Here is a 24,029-nt window from a genome sequence, read left to right as displayed (position 1 = left end):
GTCTTTAGTCCATCTCATAGCAGTGCATGTTGAAAAAGCATATCCCAGAATCCTTTGCGGGCCTTTCACCTCCTCATAGTTTTTGCATCCGGGTCTTTGCTTCCTTTTCCGCTGTGCCCAGATGCGATGAGGATCTAGGTTCGCCCGGACCTTTAACAAAATCCAAATCCATCCTTGTAAAAGGCATCACCGAACCACGCCGAAATGACCGAGCAGATGACAGTGAGGGGGACCCTTAAGGGGCACAGTGGATGGGTCACCCAGATCGCCACTACGCCTCAGTACCCCGACATGATTCTGTCGGCTTCCCGAGGTGAGGTTTCCCCCCCACCCCGCCGGCTTCGCCAACATGGCTACAGGGTTAGCGGTGGTCCGCTAGCGGCTGGTCTATGGCGATGTTAGAGACAGTTTTAGCTGGCGGGAGTGACACGAGACAACCGGACAGAGAAAAATGGGRAAAATAAAGGTTTATTCGATGGTAAACACGCTGCAATCGTAACTAGCTTAGCTTATGCTAGCTCGAGTCATCAGTAACTACCGGTAGTTACTTTGTGCCTTAGAGACATGCGTCTCTACAGGCATGCTTTACACAGGCAAAGGTTACTCTATAGTGACACTAAGTAATAGTTCTGTATGCAAAGYTGCAAAATCGTGTCTTAATAGATAATGTCTTGTGATTCAGAGCTAGCTTCACATGCTAATGTAGCCAACCTGTTTCTTGAACGGTAAAGGGCCACAAGTCAAGTATTCTGTTTTAAACTTTCCAGACAAGTCCATAATCATGTGGAAACTGACCCGTGATGAGACCAACTACGGCATCCCCCAGCGCTCCCTGAGGGGCCACTCTCACTTTGTAAGTGATGTTGTCATCTCCTCAGACGGACAGTTTGCTCTGTCGGGCTCCTGGGATGGGTCCCTGCGTCTGTGGGACCTCACCAAGTAAGTTCAGCAACTGGAAACATGTAATGTAGAAATGACCAGAAGGTGAAAAGTGTCCATGTGTCCCCCTTTTACAGATCAACATGGTAACTCAGCAAGTTTGATCAGTGATGTTTGAGCTAATACTGTCTCTGTTGCATAATTGCTAGAAGTGATATTKAACAAGACAGTAGAGGGATAAAATWAGTCACAATATAGTGCAAAATGWAGTGCACTTAAGACTGGAAAGTTGCTGGTTTGATTCCCTGCCATACCCATGTCACTGAGTAAGACAACTGCTCCCCATGTGCTTAAATACAGACCCTCATCTCCGTTTTTGTGTAACTGACACGTCATTGGGCCAGATGCACAGAACTAATTTTATCATTGTATGGGCACACACTGTGATGACAGCACATAGAACTTACAAAACAAGTCAATGGGTAATTAAAAAAAGGCAAGGAGCCTTGTACAGGACAGAGGTTTCAAACTCCAAGGTTGCTGTTGAAAGCTGCAGCAGCTCTGAAACACTTGTTGCCAGAATAGCATTTTATGAACATTTTTGTACAGTGGCACTGCAAACTGACTTGTAGCAGAGCCATGTTGTGTTAAAAGTTTAAATCAGTGCAACAAAGGTAAAAAGAAACAAGATTTTCTTAATTCAGTTACCTGATTATTCTATGTCAGAGGAAGCACTTTAGTTGAACCGTTTTCAATCACTGGCTGAATTGTACTTCAGAAAAGTTAAATTTTTATGCATCTAAAAGTGTGCACTTCTCAAGATGTTGCAACTAAGCTTCAGAGATATTTTTGGTATAAAAGTTTGTACTAACTGCCAAGAAACCTTTTGAACAAATTAAGCTTAGAAATGAGAAGAAACCAATTGACCTTAAACTCTAAAAGCTTCCATACCAAACAGTCTGACTTATTAAAACTAAATTGTATATTAAATTAAATTAAAGGCACAATTGGTGTCACAGTAAACTTGTATAGAAGTAGTTATTTTTTTGTTTTTTAGCTCAGAAATGCAGCAGGCGTAATGCCAGGAATATTTGTGTTCTACAGTGTAGCTACTTACTGTTGTGTTGATAAAACCTCCGTTTTCTGAACTATTTRTGTAGTTATTAGTGTTGAAACGTGTGAACAGGTTGAATATTTGTCCAGGGAGAAAAACACCTATGCTAAATAAAAAGACAGAATGTTAGCTGTGGGGATTGATGATCTTGATTGTTCTTTATTATAATTGAATATTTTGTCATTTTTCTAGTGGTACCACCACCCGCCAGTTTGTTGGTCACACAAAGGACGTTTTGAGTGTGGCTTTCTCTGCTGATAACCGCCAGATTGTTTCTGGCTCCCGGGACAAGACCATCAAGCTGTGGAACACGCTCGGAGTCTGCAAGTACACCATTCAGGTGAGGTCCCACCTGGTGAATGCTCGCCTGCAGTTAGCTGGGCTGTCCGACACTACTTTTTGTGTGTGTGTGAGATGCTCAACAAGCTCCTGGTATGCCTGGTTCTTGGTCTATGGTTAGTCCTACCATCACTCATCCACATCACTCTTGGCCGATCACTAATCTGCAGTCTGCAGACAAGCAATCACCTGTAACGGCAGCTGGGTACATCCTAAAAACCAAGCTGGAAGCTGACAAGATTGGCCCAATGGAAAGCCTATAAACATAAACATAAGCAAGAACAGTACAAGGCTAAATTGGCTGTCAAGTTGAGATGTTAAGTGAACTTCTGTAACCAGAGTTTGGTGTCGATAAGCAATAAAACACTCAGAGGATTTTAAATATTAAGGAAGTGTTGAGGATTTAAAATCTCTAAACTTTGTTTTTCAGGATGAAGGTCATACTGAGTGGGTGTCTTGTGTTCGCTTCTCCCCCAATAGCAGCAACCCCATCATTGTCTCCTGCGGCTGGGACAAGTTGGTCAAAGTAGGTTTTTATTTGAAGTTTTAAGAAAGTTTGACTCGCTCGCTCAATGATTTCAAAATGTTTGCATGTATTATCTGACATGATCAGTGAGGAGAAAATGTGTTGATGAGAGCACAGCACCTGCAGCTCCACGTGGTGGTGCTCATGAAGTGGATGTGGTGATCACTGTCCCCTTCTTCCAGGTGTGGAACCTGGCCAACTGCAAGCTGAAGACCAACCACATCGGCCATACTGGCTTCCTGAACACGGTGACCGTATCTCCTGATGGCTCTCTGTGTGCATCGGGTGGAAAGGTAACCTTTGTGGACTTCCTCAGAATGTTTTTAATTATTAAAAGTTTTGAGGCACACAAAAAGTTGTCTGGTTTTTTGCAATGATGGAAAACTAAACACTCATCTGTTTTTACACAAAAAAATGATGACAATAGAGGCTGTTTCTGAGCATTACTTGAACTTGTCGACATTGATCATGGCGGGAAGTGCTGCGGTGTGGTCGTTACACCATCTTACCTGTTATTTCCTTTTCTCAGGATGGTCAGGCCATGTTGTGGGACCTGAACGAGGGCAAACACCTCTACACCCTGGACAGCGGTGACGTCATCAATGCCCTTTGCTTTAGCCCCAACCGCTACTGGCTGTGCGCCGCCACTGGTCCCAGCATTAAGATCTGGGTAAGACTATATTCTAAAGATAACATTTTCTGGATGAGGCGTGAAACATTTGGAGGGCTGTGATGGAAACTTGACACACTAGCTGTATTATTTGATGATAACAGAGGCTGTTTCTGAGCTCTAATTTGAACACTGTAAATTCTGTTGTCTTTTGTTTTTATAACACTACTTCTGTTCTTTCACCTCATTTAGGATCTGGAGGGCAAGATCATCGTGGATGAGCTGAAACAGGAAGTGATCAGCACAAACAGCAAGGCTGAACCTCCACAGTGTACTTCGCTGGCCTGGTCTGCTGATGGACAGGTATAGATGAGGATTATCTCTGTTCGATCTTTTTAAGTGCAGGTTTCAGTATCATCACCCCCCTGTGATTATACACATTCACTTTTTACTCTGATATAAACTGCTGACAGTCCTGCAAATATGAGGGGAGAATGATTTATCTGTTTAGGCTGACCCAAACTCTGGTCTTGTGAGATTATTTGGTTTAAACTTCTGTTCTAATCCCTTACAGACCCTGTTTGCTGGCTACACTGACAACCTGATCAGAGTGTGGCAGGTTACCATCGGAACACGATAAGAACAACTTGCTGAAGACATTTTGAATAAAGAGACTCTTCAAAATAACATGTGCCAGTCTTGTTCTCAATTTTATTTTGCAGCTGTCTGTAGTTTATCACATTATAAAGCTTATACAAACAGGTCATATTGATGCTTATAGCAGTCGGGCAAACATTACTGAAATAAATGTTTAAAAGTAAAAAAATATTTTAGTACATAAAACCATCTTGAATATTTGTATAATATTGCTTTGAGGCTTTAGGTGTCTGTTTGAGCTTTAATACCTAGTGCACTCAGGACATTTTGGCTTTCTGTTCCAGTTTTACTCGTAGACTTGAAGAAAAATTGCTCGTTATATATGAAGTGATGGATCTGCAACCTGTCCAGTGACCRCTGGTCTGGACAACGCAACCAGCATATAAATGTATGAGTTTGTGTCATTAACTATTTTTCAAAAATAATAGTGATTATGAAGTCCTACTAATCCTAAAAAGCTGAAGAGAAAACTTGTCCAGTGGGTTAAAATTGGGTGTAAATAGAGTTCAGATATCCATGGATTGTCCTACTTGAGACACCGTAGAAGGTGTTTAATGGTATCATAGCAACCATACAAAAGTTAGGAACGCTTGACGGCAAATTAAGCTAGCCGTAAAAAAGTTTGTCGCTATTTGAACCTTAATTTGAATGCCTCGTGTGTGCAAATATTCGTTTTTTTTTWATTATAATTACCGACGGAGTCTGTGCACAAGACGAATATCTGTTTTTGTATCTCCGTTAGCATTAGCACCCCGGTGAAGATGGATAGTGGATCATATCGTATAAATGTAGAAAGAACGCTGGCTATCATCAAACCTGATGCGATTCATAACCTGAAGGAGATAGAGGATGTTCTCCTCAAATCAGGCTTCATTATACTGCAGGTGGRTTGTTGTCTTTGTGAACAAAAGTGTGTAATTCTTAGCTATTGTCAGGCTCGTGTTTAGTTTTAAGTATCAAATGTGGATTTYAATTTATGGCGGTACTCTAAACAATCAGATTTTGATAGAAATTGCACATTTTGTATTGAGTGTAGCTACTTCTGGAGGCATTTTGACTTTTACGTAGTTTGTCCACTAGAGGGCAACAACAAGCTGTAGTCATTTATTGTTGGCAGTCACAAGCATATCAACAGAAATAAGCAGCTCTAGACAGTGTTTGTTTGTTTGTTTTTCAAACACATCCAGCTTCATTTATTAATTAAGGTGCAACTCAACACAAAATGTCATTCTATAGCAGTAGTGGATTTATCATTCATAATCTGTCTATTTTGGTGTTTTATGTAAGGGTTAATATTTTTTATGAAATATGCAACAACAACTCTGTGATTTTAACATTAATTTCAGCTGTGAATGCATACAAAAAAAGTCTGATTAGATCCCAACACCTTTAAAAAACATTCCTAGATGAGCTTAATATTCTTGAAGATAAGTCATGATTATTGTTGAAGCATGCAAGCTCAGCTCTCTGCACATCACTGAATTGTYCAAAACCCAATCATCCCTGTGTTAGAAGAGGAGGCTGCAGCTGAGTCCGGAGCAATGTAGTGATTTCTATGCGGACCAGAATGGAAAACCCATTTTCCCCTCCTTGATGGACTTCATGAGCTCCGGCCCCATTGTTGCCTTGATGCTGGCTCGTGACGATGCTGTCGCACACTGGAAGTCCATCATAGGGCCTGCCAGCATCACAGAAGCCAAAGAAAATTATCCAGAGTGGTAGGCCTCAGAYATTTCTGTGTTATTCATTCACACTGTTGTCTGTATTTCATTTAAAGATGTGATCTGTCTTATAGTAACTAAATGTCCTGCTGAGGTTAGCTCTTTAGGCTGTTCCCTCTTCAGGAGTCACCACGATGAGCCCTCCTCCCCCATCTCACTCTGTCCTCTCTTCATCTACATCTTTCTGTGACTAAATTTTATCAGCATCAAAAATCTCATTCTAAAAGTTACAGGGGAAATTTGTTTATCCTTTTTTTATTCTTAAAAACTGATTTAAATTTCTTTAATGTACATACTAAACTTGCACATACAAAGTGGTAACACACAAAAGTATACATTTCCCCCCTGTATTGTGCAGTAGCAGGAAATGGCCCAACGGTAATCAGCTGAAAGCAGATATTTTAAACGCAGCACAAGTTTAAGCCTTTTCACAGTTTTAGGAAAAACTGGTTGAACAGAATGCCATGTCAGTTTAAATCCTTTTACATAACTTCAAACTGTGAAGGCAGTCATCTGAAATGAGACCAAAACAGATTAAATTTCATTTCAGCATTTTTTTCCTGAACCATTTTAATATTCCTGTTCAATACATCTAAATTGCTTAAAAGGATTCACAATTAGTTGTAACATTAAACTTTATTTGATAAACATTTATTTTAACTGTAAAATAAAGACTGTAAAAATACTGTAGGCTGTTTAGTTTTGTAAATTTTTTAAAATCTATTTTAACACGGACAGAGCCATTTTATTTACACGCAAAACATCCTGGGTAAATGATGACATCAACTAGGTCATCGGCTGCTAGCGAGCTAAATCCACCCTGAAGGTTAATCTTAGACAATATCTGATGATCGACTCTTTTAAAGGAAACCAGAGAGCGTTGACAGAGAGGAGAAGGTAGAAATGACTCAGCCTGTAACTGAAAATACGGATGGAGGACAACAGAGCTGCTTCATGGAAGAAGAACCTCAGCTTAGCCTGTTAGCCTTTGCACTAGCGCCCACGCTATATTGCCTTACATGTATTAGCTCGGCGCTAGCGCGACAAACAAGCTAATCTGAGGTCCTCCATCCATATTTTCAGTTGCAGGCTGAATCATTTTTGTGTTCCCCTCTCTGTCATGTGGATGGAGGACCTCAGTGACGAGAGGAGAATGTGTAGCGCTGAGCTAATACATATAAATGGTGATAGCGTCAGTGCTAATGCTAAAGCTAACAAGCTAAGCTGAGGTTCCTCCATGAAGCAGCTCTGTTGTCCTCCTTCTATATTTTCAGTTACAGGCTGAGTCATTTTGTGTTCCCCTCTCTGTCATGTGGATGGAGGACCTCAGTGACGAGAGGAGAATGTGTAGCGCTGAGCTAATACATATAAATGGTGATAGCGTCAGTGCTAATGCTAAAGCTAACAGGCTAAGCTGAGGTTCTTCTTCCATGAAGCAGCTCTGTTGTCCTCCTTCTATATTTTCAGTTACAGGCTGAGTCATTTCTACCTTCTCCTCTCTGTCAACGCTCTCTGGTTTCATTTAAAAGAGTCGATCATCAGATATTGTCCAAGATTAACCTTCAGGGTGGATATAGCTCGCTAGCAGGCTCGCACGGATGACCTAGTTGATGTCATCATTTACCCATAATGCTTTGCATGTAAATAAAATGGCCCTGTCCGTGTAATATATTTTTAAACTTTTAGTTWAAAAAATTATAAAAACTGAACATCCTACAGTATTTTTACAGTCTTTATTTTACAGTTAAAGTATATGTTTATCAAATAAAGTTTAATGTTACAACTAATCGGGGATCCCTTTAAAGCATTTTTAGAAATTAGACAAATTAATACTAACCCTGAGCTTCACTCTACTCTTGATTACTCATTCTTTTCAGATTTCTTGCTCATTTTTCTCCTGTTTGTGTTTATTCTTCTCATCCGGTATAAGATCACACTCTACAGATTTATTTTCTGTTGGATTGTGTCCATTTAAAAGCCTTTTTAAGGTCTTTTTTCCTGGAGAAGCACAGTTCTGGACTCCTCCAGAACATTTGTAAAACTAGTTTTCATTTGCATTATTGTCATGTTCTGTCATTTTTCTTCCTTGATCTGTCTTTGTCCTGGTTGTCTGCTATGATGAGGCCGGTGYATTTTTCTTCAACCACTTCTACATCCTCCACAAGGGTTTTGTTCTTCTTCTCCTACTTCATCTACCTCCATGTCCCCTCTAACTGCATCCATACATCTCCTCCTTGTCTTTTTCCTGGCAGCTGCATCACTTCTATCACCATCTACCAACATATCCAGTCCCTCCTCTGCACAGCTGCATGTCCTTAAAGAAATGCATCTCATCCACAGCCTTTCATGCCAGAGTTTTAGAYTAYATTATGAGGAGAGTTATAGGCATTTTGGTCAAATTATTTGGTCCTTTTTTTACCTTCCTTTCTCCTAAATTGGTATTTTCTAATTTTGGTGCTACAGGTCTGTTCTCTGAAAACATTCTCTATTTATCTTTATCTATCTATATTTGTCTCCAGTCTAAGAGCAAAATATGGATCATCTGACCTGCACAATGCACTCCATGGCAGCGAGTCACTCCACGCTGCTGTAAGGGAGATCAGATTCATGTTTCCGGATAGTAAGTAGCTCAAATACTAATACTATTCTTTATAAATAATTAAATCTTTTAAAACACAGCCATGTACCACTTATGCTCTCTTTGCAGCAATAATAGAAGGAGGAGAAGCGACGGAAGAATACCTGAGCAAAAACGTCAATCCAATTCTGCTACGTGGACTCACTGAGCTCTGCAAGGAAAAGCCTCTCAACCCACGTGTAAGTGCTAATTTCGTGGGAGGATATCCTGTGATATTAGTCAACTTATTAGTTAAATGTTGATTACAATAGTACTCCACATTGGCTCTCAACAGATTTGGCTCTCTGACTGGCTGATGAAAAACAATCCATACCAGCCTCAAATATGTGACGGCGTCATGGATGAAAACTGAGTCGAGAGGACATAAAGAGGGGACAACATTCCGTGTTTTTTTTTTTTTTGATAAATTGGTTTATTGCTACAAATCAATAAATTTAATTTTCAAATAGGTTTTGATTCTTATTAGTATAGATCAACCATCTCAGGCCTTGTAGAACAGCCTGGTAAGACAGCTTCTATTCTGTTTTAAATCTACATTTGGCAAGATCATTAACTAGTGTGGAGTAAATAATTAGTTACATTTATGTTCGGAGGAACATCCTCATTGACTGTTCATTTTGAAAGGGTTGCAAAGTCTTTATCTATCTGAAACCAAATTTATGTTGGGTAAAAATATTTCATAAATTACCACTGCCCAAATTTAGACTAGTAATTCCACACAGGTTTAATGACTCCAACATCTTGAGCTCGTCCTTTTTTCTTCTTTTTTTTTAAAAACAAATTCGATAATACGACACGGCAGCACAAACCCTGTGGTGAATTGCAATATGTTTAGGATCAAAGCTGTTTGTGCCAATATTCAACCCCGACAGCGTGGCTTTTATTTTAATCCTTCAATAACGCCCAAAACTGAACACATTAGCTGAAAAAGGTTCATGGAGTTCCTTCCTTCCTGTGTTCTAAAGGCGTGGACGACTTGTGACAAGAAAAGAGAGCTGCGTGTGCGATTGGTCGACGCTATGATCGACAAACGCGTTTATCCAATCAGACGGCTCCATCTCAGAAAAGTCGTTTTTTTCACCCTCTACCGGTTGAAAACCCAACCACGAGTTGTCTTCATGTGGGAGAATCCATCTTGAAGAGGGCTCTCCGGTTGTGTGACCAGTAAGTACATTTTTTAATTCCTTCATTCTGACTACATTTTGCGCTATAGTCCTTYCGGTAGTCTAATTTGTTTGGTTCCTAACCGCATTTTTTCCAGTTTAATGTTAAATTAGTATGATTTTTGAGTCTCCAGCTTTAGTTTCGTGCTGCGCGGCCTCTCTGGCTTACGTAACTGCGAAATTTAGCCGAGGCTCGGGTTTATCAGTATGGCACAGACGGTAACAGCTTTCCTAATCTTTCCCCCCATATGAAGTGCTTATTAGATAATGAGTAGTAAACATGTTAAAAAATACGTATCCAATTGATCGTGAGGCACTCAGTCAAATAGAGGCCTAAAAAAAATACGATCTGAAACGCGATTCCGCCGGTCAAAATGGTGGGAAATCTTCACCGTGTAAATGGCGAATCGACGTAACGCAAAGCGCAGGCGCCCAGTATACCGAAGTGTCTAATTTCCMTCCCCTCCAAAACACATTTCTAGGTATTTTAGTGCAGAAAAAACACAAAATGTCTGAGGCAGAGCAACAGTACATGGAGACGTCGGAAAACGGCCACGAAGTCGACGAGGACTTCAACGGAGCCGGTCAGCTCGATGACGGCAGCGCCGAAATCGACTGCGGGGAAGGAGCCGGGGACGACTCGCAAAACGGCGGCACCGATGGCGGCCAGATCGACGCGAGCAAGGGCGAAGACGATGCCGGGTGAGTATTAAACACTTGAAATGATTTTGTCTCAAATAGTCGGCCATGAAACGGTTCAATCTTGGTTACAAGGTCTCTTTGTTCTGCCGGCCCTTTTGTTGGCGCCATGTGGAAGGGGAGGGGGGGGATGGGCGCTTCAGCAGGAATTCAATCTAACATCAAATTCTGACTAAAACGACCCTAAGCTACATTTATATGTCTCCTGGATTTATATCCTTCACGGATCATGCATATTCAGATGTATTTGTGAAGTAGCTTGAGGCTGTAGCACCTGCAGGCGGCCCCCCTCCCCCACCCATCTGTGGGCCAGCAGATGTGCGGGAACACGGTGTACATGCCCTCCTACCGCCGCCGTCCATCCCCACTGCCGCGCCACCGCACGCAGCTAAAACATGTCCGTGCCTCTGCGTTTAGGAAAATGTTTGTCGGCGGCCTCAGCTGGGACACGAGCAAGAAGGATCTCAAGGACTACTTCTCCAAGTTCGGCGAGGTGACAGACTGCACCATCAAGATGGACCAGCAGACGGGCCGGTCAAGAGGTTTCGGCTTCATTCTCTTTAAAGATTCGGCCAGCGTGGACAAGGTGAGCGCGGAGGAAATAAGTTTAGTGTTTCTGCAGATCCTTAAAAAGTCTTAAAAGGCATTAAATTCATCAATCCAAAAATAAGGCTTTAATTAGCCTTAAAATGTCTTAAATCAATCATTCAGAAGGCTTAAAAATGTGAACACGTTGTAAATAGGATGACTATAATTCATCTCAAATATTAAAATAATTGGTAACATTTATTTTTTAAATATTCACATGCAGACATTCCCCTTTGACATCACTTCCTGTTGTTTCACATGCAAATAACTCAACAACTGTCCATCTGAGCAACGTGACATTTGTTTTGTAATATGTTAATAATGTTATCTTTCCAAAAATGCATTCACATTTCTTACAAAAATTGATGTCACGGGCACTTTAAGGTTTCATCAACAGCAAATTGGGGGGTTAAGACCCCACTGTGGGTCATAAAACTCCAAATTTTGTCTCATTAGAGCAGGGGTGTCAAACTCCAGTCCTCGAGGGCCGCTATCCTGCATGTTTTAGAGGTTTTCCAGCTCCAACACACCTGATTCAGTGATTGAATTAACTCTTCAAATTGGGCAGAAGCCTGTTAATCACCCAGTGATCAAAATCAGGTGTGTTGGAGCAAGAAAACCTCTAAAACATGCAGGATAGCGGCCCTCGAGGACAGGAGTTTGACACCCCTGCATTAGAGGATTTCCTGAAATTTAAGTTTAAAACTGACTGCTAAAAACGTTTCGGCTATAGTTTAGATATGAATAAAAAGGTCTATTAGCAATATTTGAATACTTCAAACAAAAATACTTTGATTCATGAGTTACTGCCAGTTTTTATTTCTTGTCATTTGTTTTTATTATGAAATTGGTCTTAAATTTAATTTCACTTGGCTTTAAAAAGTTTTAAAAGATCTTAAATTTCACTTTCCTTAACATGTAGGAACCATGGTTTAGTTTAAAGGGACATATGATGTGTTTCCATAATTAAAAATCTGTGGTTTTTTTAGGTTCTTGAACAGAAGGAGCACAGGTTAGATGGCCGACAGATTGACCCTAAAAAGGCCATGGCCATGAAAAAAGAGCCAGTGAAGAAAATCTTTGTGGGAGGCCTTAACCCTGATACCACTAAGGAAGTGATTCAGGAATACTTTGAAGCCTATGGAGAGGTACCAGAAACTGGACTTTTTGCTCATTTGAAGATATTTGTCTGTACTGTTACTTTCTGCTTCATAAGCTGGTTTTCCTCTTTTTGCAGATTGAGACAATTGAGCTTCCACAGGATCCAAAGACTGAGAAAAGGAGAGGATTTGTATTTATCACATATAAAGAAGAATCTGCTCTCAAGAAGGCTATGGAAAAGAAATACCACACTGTTGGTGAGAGCAAGGTAAAGACGTCGCGCTACTTGTCGCACAAGTGATGAAGAGCGTAAAGACTTCTGCAGAAGTTTTCCTTCCCAAATAATGTGTCRTTTTGTGGCGTTRCAGTGTGAGCTCAAAATCGCCCAACCCAAAGAGGTCTACATGCAGCAGCAGTACGGTGCCCGTGGATACGGAGGACGTGGCAGGGGGCGTGGAGGTAAGCATCTTTTGTGTGTGTGTGTGTGTGTGTGTTTGTTTATATATATATACTGTGTATCTGCATTTTAATCTCACTGCATTATTAACTCTGGTTGCTATGTGACATTGAGAGTTGTGACAAAGGCCTCACCTGTTGTTTCTAGGCCAGGGCCARAACTGGAATCAAGGCTACAACAACTACTGGAACCAGGGATACAACCAGGGCTATGGTTATGGACAGCAAGGCTATGGATATGGTGGCTATGGCAACTATGACTACTCTGCTGGTTATTACGGCTATGGGGGTGGCTACGATTACAGTAAGCGATAAGTGCCCCCAAGGAAAGACTTTAAAAAAATGAGAGAAACTTTATTTTCTTGGTCCTCTCTTGTTGTACAGAAGATCTCAGTCCCTTTTTCTCTTGTCCTCCAGACCAGGGCAATACAAGCTATGGGAAAACTCCAAGACGTGGGGGCCACCAGAGTAGCTACAAGCCATACTGATCACACGTAGTGCAGGTATGCATTCTTGCATCATCCGTGGTAGTATGAGAACGTAGCTGTAACCATTAGTGCCTTTTGACCCCAAGATCTCATTCTACTCTAAGTCCATTCAAGCATTGTGGTGGGGTTAGAGTAGGCCGTGATGTGGGGTCATTGATCATTTAAAGATGGATTCATTCCACCTGTCTGCCATCTTGAGATGCATCTCTACAAAGACTACTTGATCAGTAAGGATTGGTGGTGGTTAAAAACAAAAAAAAGAAAAAAAAAAGAATAGGGGCCGTTTGACCTTTTAACCTGGGTGCTAGATGTCATAGATAGCCGTGTCCCCTCCGCCCCCAAATTGTGTCTTACCATCCACTGACCTGTCAGACTCATTCATGCACCTGTCTGTCTGTGTGTAACTTGCATGCCACCTTCCGGTTTATTCTCAGTAACGTAAAGCACCATGTTTTTCTCTTAAGGTCTAAAGTAAATAAGAAAAAGAGATCCATGATCTGACCACAGCGAACATGGACTCTGGGCTTTTCCTTTGGAGTTGGCAGAAATTTGGACTCATGCTCCATTTGTACAGATCAAGTGAGGAACTGGGGAAGCAATTGTCACTTTTCCACATTTTTATTTTATATTGTTTTGTGTCCATGTACATTTCCAGCGATGGAAGTGTTATTTTTACTGTACTTTTTGGTACCTTTTTTGAATCTAATGTATTGTATGGTTGTATTTTTACATGTCTACTGGATTGACAGTCGAGCAGGAGCAAGAGCTTGTAAAGCTCTGAAATAAAATGATATTGCTTTTTTTTGTGTGTGTTCCTAGATTTTTTGTTTTCTCACATGCTGAGTGTCGGACGTTACATGGCTTCAGCTGTGGGAGTGAGGTTTTTTTTTTTTAAAAAGGGATTTAACCAAATCTAAGAATTCTTTGTATGTTAAGAGTGCTGCAGAAGACCATGTAGATGAAGACAACCAGTATATTTTTCTTTTCTTACTTTTTTCTTTGTGTTTTTTTTTTTTCTTTTTGGCTTTTAACGAGGTTCTTTCCCCAACATGTCAGCAATTTTTAAGTGGCTTTACTAGTGTTATTGAACTGAACGCAAGCCTGTTAATGTAAGAGGGTATTCCCTCTGTCACTGAAAACTCATTCCTCTAGTGTCTTGGGCAAAATTGGTAAAGAAAAAATTAATAAAACTTTGGTTTATTACACACGGATCTTTCTGTTATTATTTGTAAAGTTAAAGTTAAATGTTTTGTACTGTTAAATGGCTTGCTTGTTTTTTTTTATTTTTTGTCTCGAGTAATGTTAATATTTCCTTGGATGCCTCTTTGGAGAGCTGCGGGCTTCTTTACCTCCAGGATGAGTGTTAAACCCCCAACCCTCTGAAAAATTACACTGCAATACTTCAGTATTTGTTTTTTATTTTTATTTTATTTTATTTTTTTAAATTTGTTTTAATGTCCGAGATTTAAAGACAGTGTTCTGGTAAGTTCTGTCTTGTGTATTGGGAATGTTGTGAAGAAGTGTTTGTTGGAGGTTTGAGTGTTTTAATCATGGCTGCTGTGGGTAAGGAAAAATGAAACACAAGCATTGTTAGGGTTTTAATTTAATTTAGACCATCTCACATGGCTCCTGTGCTGTATAAGATTACATTTATACACCCTACACAGAATTCAAAAAACTTACATTTGATACTTTAAGTTTGTCACAATGGCAGCTGTATTTGAACGACAGTAAAAATTTAATCCTAGTTGCTAAATACTGATTGTCTTCAGTTTTATAAGCTGCCATGGTAAGGTAGTTTACACAGATGTTTGAGACCTTAGCAAAAAAATAATTGTCACACAATCCCTGCTATCTTTCTTTGTATGCAGTTTTATCATTCAGGCTTTTTAAGCTTAATGAAAATGGTCCAAAAGATGGAAAGAAACCATTTGAATCTGGGCATATATTTATTTTAGAAGAAATCCTGTAGGAACCCTGGTCTCCCAAAGTAGGCAGCATGCTTCAACTGGTCTCTTGAATGCTTCAGTTCCAGTGATGAGTTGGTGGATCACATTTTGGACCAAGTTAATATCCTGAATTCGTACTGAAAGTTTGGGAGGACAGAGTTGTTTCAGATTTAATTTCCATCACATTATAAAAGATTGCACACTTGTGTGTATTTTTAATGTTTGACATTACTATTCACTTGTCTTTTTGTGGCTTTATAAAACACTGGGTTCTCACAGTGGTCAGCGTTTGAGTGGAAGACACTAAAACATGTTCTGCTGAATACTTGAAACTGTTTGACCTGCTGCAGCCTCGAGTACATCTCTTTCTTCTACCTCTGAAGTTGATGAATGTGACCACCTGACAATGTTTCATGCAATTAAAAGCTTTTTACAGGTTTCACAAACCTTAGATGTCTTCATTTTCCAGTTTGAGATCATTGGCGGTCACGTCTGTGAGAATAGGGTGGTTTTTGAATCAGTTCAGATCATCAGATAAGACAAGTGAAACAAAAAAAAACAGAGTTTAACCCGTTGGGCTAAAAAGTCAAAGATGTGTCACTAACCAGTCAGAATGCGGTCGATGCACCGCACCACCAGGTCTGCGTTTTCTAAACTGAAGCACATTGGAGGTTTAAACTTCAGCACGTTGTCCCAGGGCCCATCCGTGCTCACGCAGATCTGATCCTCCTCCTTTAACCTGACAAAATCGATTAGATGAAGTCACAAGAGGAGCTTAATGACCTGCAGCACTTTGGACTGTGAACCTGTACCTCTTCACCACCCAGGCAGCTGTTTTAGTGGCAGGAGTTCTCCTTTCTCTGTCCGTTACCAACTCCAGTCCCACGAACAGTCCTACGCCTCTGTCGTTAGGAAAAACGAGTCAAATGAGGAATAAAACATATATTGTGAAAACCTGACAATGCATCTTACTGTCATAACCATTTAAAAATAATTTTATTTTAGTTCTGAAGAACTTTCTTCAATCCTTCTAATTATGTCTTATGATTGAGAGTAACAGCTTATGGTTATTTAGGAATAAAAAGCTAAGAACAAATACTTATATAATATTAACTACAAATGGTACAGTAAACTTTCAAACTTTAATTATGTGACTTTTCCATTAAAAATCGGATGCTTTTGAAATCTTCAGCCCTTTTCAAGCATTAGATCAAAACGATGATCCAAATTCAAAAAGCATGTGCCCAGTTAAGGTTATCAATTTCTGGGCTGTTAGGTTTTTTGCCCAGTTAGCTCGTCATATCAAGTTTAGCTTCAAGRGCATTCAACCATTGCTCTGACAAAGAAGTGCAAATGGATTGAAATAATATCTGTGCAATTCTTTTTTCTTAAACAGAAATAGCGCAGTATTACCATTCTTACCTGACGTCTCCAATCACGTCATGTTTTGCTTGTAGTTTCTTAAGCAAATCTTTGAGATGTGTTCCCACCCTTGTGGCATTTCCTCTGAGATCCTCTTTTTCTATCACGTCAAGCACTGCCAGCCCAATTGCACACGACACTGGATTCCCCCCAAACTGTAAAGAAATTGGACAGGAATGAATCCATCAAAATGTATGTGTGATCGTTACAAAGAATTGCTTTCTTCAGTATGGAACTTCCTAAAATGAGCTTAGACTACAACTGAATGAGTTCCAAAATAATAAATCTGCTAAAAATCATCAAAAAGGTTGGTGTATACACACCGTATTGAAGTACTCCACTCCATTAGCTGTGAAAGCTTCAGCTATCTCCTTGGTAGTTACCACGCATGCCAGGGGATGCCCGTTACCCATTGGTTTTCCCATGGTCACTATATCAGGACAGAAGTCCTCCCCCTGCAGCTGGAAACCCCAGAAATGACTCCCCACACGTCCAAAACCGGTCTGCACCTCGTCTGCCACAAACACTCCTCCCGCTGAGCGCACGTATCTGTGTAGGGTACGCGTTGAGATTTGGTCATCGTTACTGCGCTGGTGAGCAAAGACGAGGAAGAAAACTAGATCAATACTCACTCTGCAACTTTAGAGAAATATCCCTTAGGTAAGACGATTTGTCCCCCGACGCTCGGTAGAGATTCAGCAAAGAAGGCAGAAATCTGAGGGAAAACAGAAAATAAATGTCCTGCACTAGTTTAATCACGGCCGGTAAGGTGCATCTATTAAATTTCTCTGAGTTAAACTTCACCTTACGACCTTTCTGCTGGATCTCCTCTATTAGGTGTTTAACTGTATCAGCATACGCTTGACCTGGGCTGGGATGATCCTCTCTGTAAATGCCTCTGTAGATGTCTGGTAAGGGTGCCTGAGAGGACAAAATGTGCTCTTATTTAAGCAGTGGTCCACTGTTGGTTTGCAGTCCGTGCACTGATGGTATAACTTTACACACCACATGGACCCATTCTTTCTGTCCCGCCAGTTTCCGAAACTTGTAGGGACTAATGTCGATGAGTGACTTAAGATGCCCGTGGTATGCGCTGGTGCAGAAGAAGAGCTCGTTATATTTGAAAAGCATGTTTTTGACACGCCTCGTGATGGCGTTAAAGATACTTACTGGTCAAGCACTACGACGTCCTCGCGTTGGGTGTGCTGCTGTGCCAAGCGCAGGGCGAGATCGTTGGCCTCTGACCTGTCATGGAAGCTCATGTGTAATCGCTGGAAAGTTACGCCGGTGACGCCATACTGGGATGTAGACACATTTCTTACCCAGAGTTGACAAAATAGAAGATGCACAGTTTCTCAGGTAAGGTGGAAGCCAGGCGGTCTGCGTACAGGACTATGTTGTCGTGTAGGAAGCGCGAGTTGGTGTTCAGGAGCTCCATCTGAGCCGCAGCAGCCTTTGTGATAGCAGGATGACAATGACCCACTACAGGAAACATTCAGTCAAATTTGCTGACACCACAAAACAATGTTGCAATACATGTAATAAAGAATAAAGTCATACCATGTTGGACATTACTGATGCAATCTAAATAGGACTTTCCATTTTCATCAAACAGATATTGTCCTCTTGCTCTGACTATTTTTACTGGATCCTCTGAGTAAAACAGTCTACAAGACTGGCTGCCATTAAAAAAAATCACAAGAGAGAGTCAAAATGTGTACAGTTCATTTTATATATGAATAGCTTGTACTTTACATACCCAATTAACTTGAGTCTCATAGCGAGAGTGTCTTCTTTTTTGAGTGTTTCCTCTGCCATACTTCCTGAGTGATAAAGCGAGCAGATAATCGCAGAATAATAAAACTAGAGCTAACTTCTAACTGTACTCTTTAGCGAAACTAAAAACTCTCTCTACTGCGCATGCGATCAAATCCCTCCGGTTAGCGATTTCTTCTATTTATTTATTTTCGTCCGCCATCGCGCATACTTGTGAACTAAATTCACAATCTCATTTTTAACAAACATTATAGGAAAAGATGCAACAATTAATACTTGAAAACCGGTTTAAAATGAGGTTGCAGCTTCACGGGTCGGTCCAACTGCTGGGCTGCAAAGGGGGGGGTCAGAGACGCGTAAAGGTATTAACGTGCAATTAAAATTTGATGTTAGAAAGAAAATAAAAAAAATATTACGTCTTTTACTTTTCAAAATAGATTTTTCGCGTGTGTTTCTTTTTTAATTTCGGGATATTTACGTGTAAAGGCAGACCAAAGACACTTCCGTATTGGTATCGTCCAAACGCTATAAATACTTCGCTAGCGTGCAGTGGTACAGTCGCCGAGCAGTGTCGGTTGCTAAGGAACCACTGAAAGCAGGTAATGCATCAGGTCAGCTGTAGCATGCTAGTTTTTCATAGAGACTGCGCGAGCAAGCTAGCATCTATATAACTCAGTAACGAATGCTTTCGTAGTCTCAACAAATGGTGCGAAGAAATGACTCTTTGTCAACTAAAATGTAGACCAATGAGTGACATGACGGTAATCGACAGTAATTTTAGTTGGCATGTATGCTATCCTATCAGCTAACTAACATAATCGGCTAATCTGATGTCTCACGAGCTGCATCGTGTTACGAAGTTAGCTTCACCTGTTTGCTCACTAGCTAATGTTGGTATAAGTTTTGCCACCCCCCAAAAAATCTTGGTTAACATTTATATTGCAGCTTATGTTTGTAATAAATTAGTGGTTGAGCACAAACACGTGCCATGTTAGAAATAGGGGAACTGCGCAATTTTATAAACCACTGGTCTTGCAGGTTATTCGGTAATTATCTTCAGGATATAAGTGTTGTGTTCAATTCGTGGGCCTGGTCGATGAGGGGTAGTTTTAAATGATTTTGGGTGCTTGTTGACAGAACTGCCTTGCTCTCATTAAATTAGAGGCAGATCTGTTGCCACTGACTGACTGGGGTTTAGTTTTACCATGAAGTAGTTTATCATAGGGAACTAGGCTAGCAGTGTAGCACCGAGTTTATCATGAGGAGGAAAAGCCTGGAGGCCACACATCTGAATGCCAGCAGAGCAGAATCAAAGTCTCAATAATCTCTGTCAGTCCATCATTTTTAGTTAGGCCTGATGTCTTAAAGTGTGTTTAAAATGACACGGTTCAAGTAACTGTTGAGATTGATTTAAGCACTAAATGAACTTTAGCCTTTGCTCTTTTGTGGCCTTCATTGCAAAGGCCATGTTGTGTTTTTTAATAGAGCAGTTTACATATTGTGTTGATTTCATTTAGGAAGTAAATGTTTCAAGATTAGTAGAGATTACTTTCTTTGGGGGGGCAGCACAAGTTAATCTAGCTTTATTTACTCATAATAATAGCAAGTTCTTTCTTTTATTTTCAGAACATTTTRTTGCCTGCATCACATTAGTTTTTTTATATTTGAGAAAATTACGCCCTCACGACATTTTCACCATTTCTTTTGCTCCCCGTTTATGATATGCTTCAAACCCTGTCCCATTCGGTTTTCACACACTTCCCCCAACCTCTCTCTCTGAGTTCATCCCTCCCCCTTCCTGTCTCTGCACATCTAACAAGTCTTAAAGTCGTAGTTTATTGGATCCAGCATCACTGCCCTTATATTGGCCCACGAGCTCATACTGGTACCTATTCAACATTTTGTCTGTTCTATCACTTTTTACAGTTCCTTTGCACTCCTTGTGTAATTGAATGTGAAGTGGTTCTCTATTCGAGGTTTCCTTGTCTTTGTTTTGCCATTTTAAGACTTTCATGTATTCACACAAAACTGCACGCATATCCTGGTTTAGTTCTTTAGCTAACCTGTATAAGTGCTTTTATTTCTGCAGATGTTTTCTGAATTTTGCGTAAAGAGTTTAGATTAAATCATTGACGGTTTAGTTCACATCTGTGCCATTTTTTGTTTTTTTGTTTTTTTTGTTTGTTTTTTTTTTAGGCGGCCCAAAGATGAGGACGATGGTCCAATGAGAGAGGTGGTCGGTCAGGATGGTTGAGGTGTGGCGGGGACACCACATACCACGCCAGAATTCTGACGACTAAAATTTTCTTCATCACCCTCGGCGTGTCCACATGCGTCTCCTCGTACCTACGTCATGGTGACACTTATCACAGAGCAGCTCCGCAAGCAGAGTTTAGAGGAACCATATCACAAAGCTTTCTCTTTCAATGCCAGTGTGGTGAGTTGGATAATTATCTAAATATTGTACTTTGTACTAATTCAATTACAGGTTTTTAAAGTTTTTTTTTCTCCCTTTTTATAGTCACTACCTGCAGTGGGCTCCAGTCCTACCATTTCGTGGAGTGCTTGTAAAACCGAACAAGGCGAGTTAGAAGAATTGAGAACATTGGTTAATAGTAGGAATATCCATGTCATGTTTTTGTCTTTACCTTTTCAGAGACCAGCTCCACTACACACTTGTCATCCAAGGCACATGCTTCGGCTGACTCCTGTGAGCTTGACTCCYCGTGGGCTGGAGAACCAGTCCAGGGGCTGGCGGTGGCCTTCACCAACAAAGCTTTCCAAAGTTCGCCCCCGCCACCTCCTAAACGCCACTGCCGTTCCCTCTCCGTTCCCGAGGATCTGTCCCAGTGTCGCTCAACGTGGCACCCGAGCGCGTCCAAAGTCTGGGTTCCGGTCAAACGTGGCTGCCACAGTAGAGGAGCGTCTAGTTCTGGGTCCGGAGCCAGTTTTTTGCCACTTTGTGGTCCCAGTTCTTCCTTCACTTCCTCCTCTTTACACTCATCTTCTAGCCCAAACTTTTTTAGCTTAGCGTTATCCTCTGACTCCGCTTTATCGTGGGGCTTTCCGTGGGACCCGTGTGACACACTAAAAGGAGCTTGTTCTGCCCCGTTTGCTACACATTCCTCTTGCTCATCTTCACCAGCCCCMCTGGTTTCTCACTCGGTCCTGCAGCGTCGCTTCTCCCTTTCTCCCGTGCACGTTCAGCACCCCTCAGTGGCCTTTTTGCACCCCCAGCCCTCGCCTACTTCGGCTCCCACATACGGCTTAGAACACCCAGCCTTGTCGCCCTCTTCCACCTCAGCCTGCAGCACGCCGTCCTCCTGTCGGCGCGACCCGCACCCCRCACTGCCACGATGCCACTCGCAGCCCTGCGACATGAGGAGGCCACGTTTGAAGAGGCGCCACGACCCAGACGTCCTGCCCTGCCCCAGACCAGGGCTGGACTTTAGCAAGATGACACAGGTGAGCCGAGTTTTTCAGTAAGTGATTGAATTTAAGCTCCAGATGTTTTGAATGTTCATAATGAAACACCAATTCTCCAGTCTGAACTGACAAGTTTTAAATACTACCTGGGAAAAATCTTTTGAAAGACTTTTTGTTTGTTTGTTTGTTTGTTTTTTGTTAGTTAGTCTCTGCACCATTTTTTTATTAGGAGTGTTCCAACATCAGTTTTTCGTCACACAGACTGAGTACTTCAGTTAGGGTACTCGCCAATACTGAGTACTTAGAATTTAAACATTACAGAATGAATTTAATTTTTTTTTAAATCAGATTCATATCTGATGTTTTTTAAAGCAACTGCAGCCTGATGGTTGTCACATTTTATTTGACTTTTATGTTAGTGAGGTGGTGAGCAGATTCATGTAATAAAACTGATACTAACCTCGAATCAACTTCATGTCTTTAGCTACRGAGCAGAAGTGTTGTTGCTTTGTCTTTTTATTTATTTTTTATTTTCCATGTCCTGGATAACTAAGAACCCACAGAAACCCGATAGTAAAGTTGGTGTGTGTCGATACTAAAGTTACTAGATCGATATGTTTGTCTTACTTTGAGCACRTTGCTCTCGTCCTACAAAAASAAGCTGCACCARAGCWGCCGACCATAGGCAGGGTAAACCGTGAATTAAACAAGCATGTCAATTAATTATTTAATCTGTCCTAATTACACAACAACCTCAGAGTTAATATGCTAACATGTAGCATCCACAGATGGACCTCTTACGTATGTAAACAGTGCGCTCTTATGCATGCGTGCCTCTTCAACGGCGTAAAGCATCTACACTGGAGTCTGATGGAGGTCGCATTTAAAATGTGAACCATGCAAAAAAAATYACTCTTGRGTATYGGGGCATTTTGTAGGAGTACTTGTGGCAAGGCTGGTATTGGTCTCTAGATATCCAGACACCACTAATTTTTAYGTAAGAGCTCTTTCTTTAAGCGTCTTGGTTCACTTAAGGTTTTCTCTTTTCCCTTTAAGTAATCAAATCTTAGTATTGTGTGTATAAATGTTTTTGTTTGTCTCTTGTGTAGATCGGTACTTTCGAGAGCCTGATGTGTGGAACCAGCGACTGCGTTTTTCCAAGATCCTCCCAATCAGAGCACCGCTTCACTTTCTCCCCCGCTGAAATCCTGGGGCGAAGCAGCATCGGCCCTCTAAGCGAAAGCGAAGAAGAGGAAGAGGAGGAAAGAAAGCGAACTGTGTTRAATTTTGGGAAAACTATATTCGAAAGAGATTGCACAGAACTGGACCTGAGCCTTATAGAAGAAAACTGACCACTCTCTTGTCCTTGTTGGCGTGAGCTACTGCATTCGGACCTGTTTAAAGCACACTCGTAGGCTTTACGCTAACTTCTGGCAGAGCCTTTGGGAACAATCAGCCCTCGTCTGGCACATGTCCAAAGCTTATCATAAAGCGAGCAGGATCTAACTTTCATTCCACTGCTGTGATTTGAACACTTTAGTTAGCTCGCTGTTGAAATTTTCACACAGAAAAAAAAAAAATCAGTGCCTGCCTGTTCAGCCCCTCAATGGGTTATGCACATGAGCAAATAAGCAACTCTGTGCATAGACTTTAGGATWATCTTATATTAAGTCTTAATTTAACCGTTGACATGCATCTTAATAGTTTTACATGTCCTTATGAAACATTACACATGTGAGTTATTTACATGATGCACGTTAAAATCTAGTAGTTAAATTGGCTTGAGTTGCCATGCTGCAATAGACTGCTTTAAAATTACAATCTCTTAATTTGATCTTAATTACAGTAAATGTGAGCTGTTTTGATGTTTCCATGTGTAGATCCAAACACTAAAGTAACCCAAAAGATAACAGAAAATCTACATAAACACTCTCCTGTACTTTAAACAGGATACATTCCAACATAGTTCTTCAGATTCCTCCACCTACGATGCACACGTACAGCTTGTCTCTGTGGGATAATGCTGTGTTGAAAGGGAAGTTTTGATTGTATTTGCAAAATGAAGATTGTCATTTCCCCCCTGTTTATAGATCCTTGTACTTTGCTTTGACATAAACATATTAGCGGCAGTAATACTGATGATACTGTTATAACTTACCATGCCTTAAGACTAAAACACAAGAGTTTTTGGTGCTCTGGTTATTTCCCCAGCCAGACGCTTTTTTAGACTCTGTTTCCAAAATGGCTGAATGTGTCAAACATGCACTACTGAAAAAGATTAAATAAAAATAAAGAAAGAAACACGAATAAGTGCTGCAGCTGGACTGTCTCTGGAGACCGAATCCAGCTGAGTGAAAGTGATAGACTGTGGTGATGCAGATGGTGTCTTTGAAAAAATAATTTTCCTGTTTCCAGGTGGTAAATATACTTGTTGCACAATTTATGTATGAATAAAATTTATTAGAAAAATACCCCCC

The 24,029-nt window shown here is 40.8% G+C and overlaps 5 protein-coding genes across 8 annotated transcripts; 4 read left to right on the top strand and 1 right to left on the bottom strand.

Annotated features, from left to right (window-relative positions):
* Positions 1 to 98: 98 nt before the first annotated feature.
* Positions 99 to 4,157, top strand: rack1 (receptor for activated C kinase 1). Its single transcript, XM_014032098.1, has 8 exons — positions 99 to 313; positions 768 to 939; positions 2,186 to 2,333; positions 2,763 to 2,858; positions 3,041 to 3,151; positions 3,388 to 3,528; positions 3,721 to 3,831; positions 4,043 to 4,157. Exons 1-8 carry the CDS (start codon positions 205 to 207, stop codon positions 4,106 to 4,108), a joined length of 954 nt encoding a protein of 317 aa, XP_013887552.1. The 5' UTR covers positions 99 to 204; the 3' UTR covers positions 4,109 to 4,157.
* nme5 (NME/NM23 family member 5) lies at positions 4,104 to 9,447 on the top strand. Of its 2 annotated transcripts, none has more exons than XM_014032099.1 (5): positions 4,104 to 5,009; positions 5,638 to 5,843; positions 8,366 to 8,466; positions 8,554 to 8,663; positions 8,759 to 9,447. In XM_014032099.1, exons 1-5 carry the CDS (start codon positions 4,887 to 4,889, stop codon positions 8,834 to 8,836), a joined length of 618 nt encoding a protein of 205 aa, XP_013887553.1. In that variant the 5' UTR covers positions 4,104 to 4,886; the 3' UTR covers positions 8,837 to 9,447. The 2 variants fall into 2 exon arrangements, with proteins under 2 accessions (XP_013887553.1, XP_013887555.1); XM_014032101.1 differs by having other exon boundaries at positions 4,256 to 5,009; positions 5,641 to 5,843.
* A 114-nt stretch (positions 9,448 to 9,561) lies between these two features.
* hnrnpaba (heterogeneous nuclear ribonucleoprotein A/Ba) lies at positions 9,562 to 14,182 on the top strand. The gene is made up of 9 exons (XM_014032097.1): positions 9,562 to 9,648; positions 10,130 to 10,349; positions 10,764 to 10,932; positions 11,924 to 12,082; positions 12,172 to 12,303; positions 12,404 to 12,494; positions 12,640 to 12,795; positions 12,909 to 12,994; positions 13,444 to 14,182. The coding sequence occupies exons 2-8, from the start codon at positions 10,156 to 10,158 to the stop codon at positions 12,977 to 12,979; spliced, it is 972 nt and encodes a 323-aa protein (XP_013887551.1). The 5' UTR covers positions 9,562 to 9,648; positions 10,130 to 10,155; the 3' UTR covers positions 12,980 to 12,994; positions 13,444 to 14,182.
* phykpl (5-phosphohydroxy-L-lysine phospho-lyase) lies at positions 13,984 to 18,442 on the bottom strand. 3 transcript variants are annotated; one of them, XM_014032093.1, is made up of 13 exons: positions 18,110 to 18,442; positions 17,911 to 18,029; positions 17,673 to 17,832; positions 17,521 to 17,595; positions 17,356 to 17,443; positions 17,155 to 17,271; positions 16,983 to 17,065; positions 16,674 to 16,899; positions 16,351 to 16,505; positions 15,741 to 15,830; positions 15,534 to 15,667; positions 15,376 to 15,420; positions 13,984 to 15,065 (listed from the first exon to the last, which is right to left on the bottom strand). In XM_014032093.1, exons 1-12 carry the CDS (start codon positions 18,166 to 18,168, stop codon positions 15,377 to 15,379), a joined length of 1,350 nt encoding a protein of 449 aa, XP_013887547.1. In that variant the 5' UTR covers positions 18,169 to 18,442; the 3' UTR covers positions 13,984 to 15,065; position 15,376. The 3 variants fall into 3 exon arrangements, with proteins under 3 accessions (XP_013887547.1, XP_013887548.1, XP_013887549.1); XM_014032094.1 differs by lacking the exon at positions 18,110 to 18,442 and having other exon boundaries at positions 17,673 to 17,803; positions 17,911 to 18,011; XM_014032095.1 differs by lacking the exons at positions 13,984 to 15,065; positions 15,376 to 15,420; positions 15,534 to 15,667 and having other exon boundaries at positions 15,749 to 15,830; positions 16,342 to 16,505.
* A 226-nt stretch (positions 18,443 to 18,668) lies between these two features.
* On the top strand, positions 18,669 to 23,853 carry LOC106535160 (protein FAM53C). The gene is made up of 5 exons (XM_014032096.1): positions 18,669 to 18,725; positions 20,323 to 20,563; positions 20,648 to 20,708; positions 20,783 to 21,591; positions 22,662 to 23,853. Exons 2-5 carry the CDS (start codon positions 20,480 to 20,482, stop codon positions 22,902 to 22,904), a joined length of 1,197 nt encoding a protein of 398 aa, XP_013887550.1. The 5' UTR covers positions 18,669 to 18,725; positions 20,323 to 20,479; the 3' UTR covers positions 22,905 to 23,853.
* Positions 23,854 to 24,029: the final 176 nt, after the last annotated feature.

The sequence above is a fragment of the Austrofundulus limnaeus genome, unplaced genomic scaffold (genome assembly GCF_001266775.1).
Source record: "Austrofundulus limnaeus strain Quisiro unplaced genomic scaffold, Austrofundulus_limnaeus-1.0 Scaffold1373, whole genome shotgun sequence".
NCBI lineage: Eukaryota > Metazoa > Chordata > Actinopteri > Cyprinodontiformes > Rivulidae > Austrofundulus > Austrofundulus limnaeus.
The sequence above is the reverse complement of the archived record's forward strand: the minus strand, read 5'-3'. Positions and strand labels throughout refer to the sequence as shown.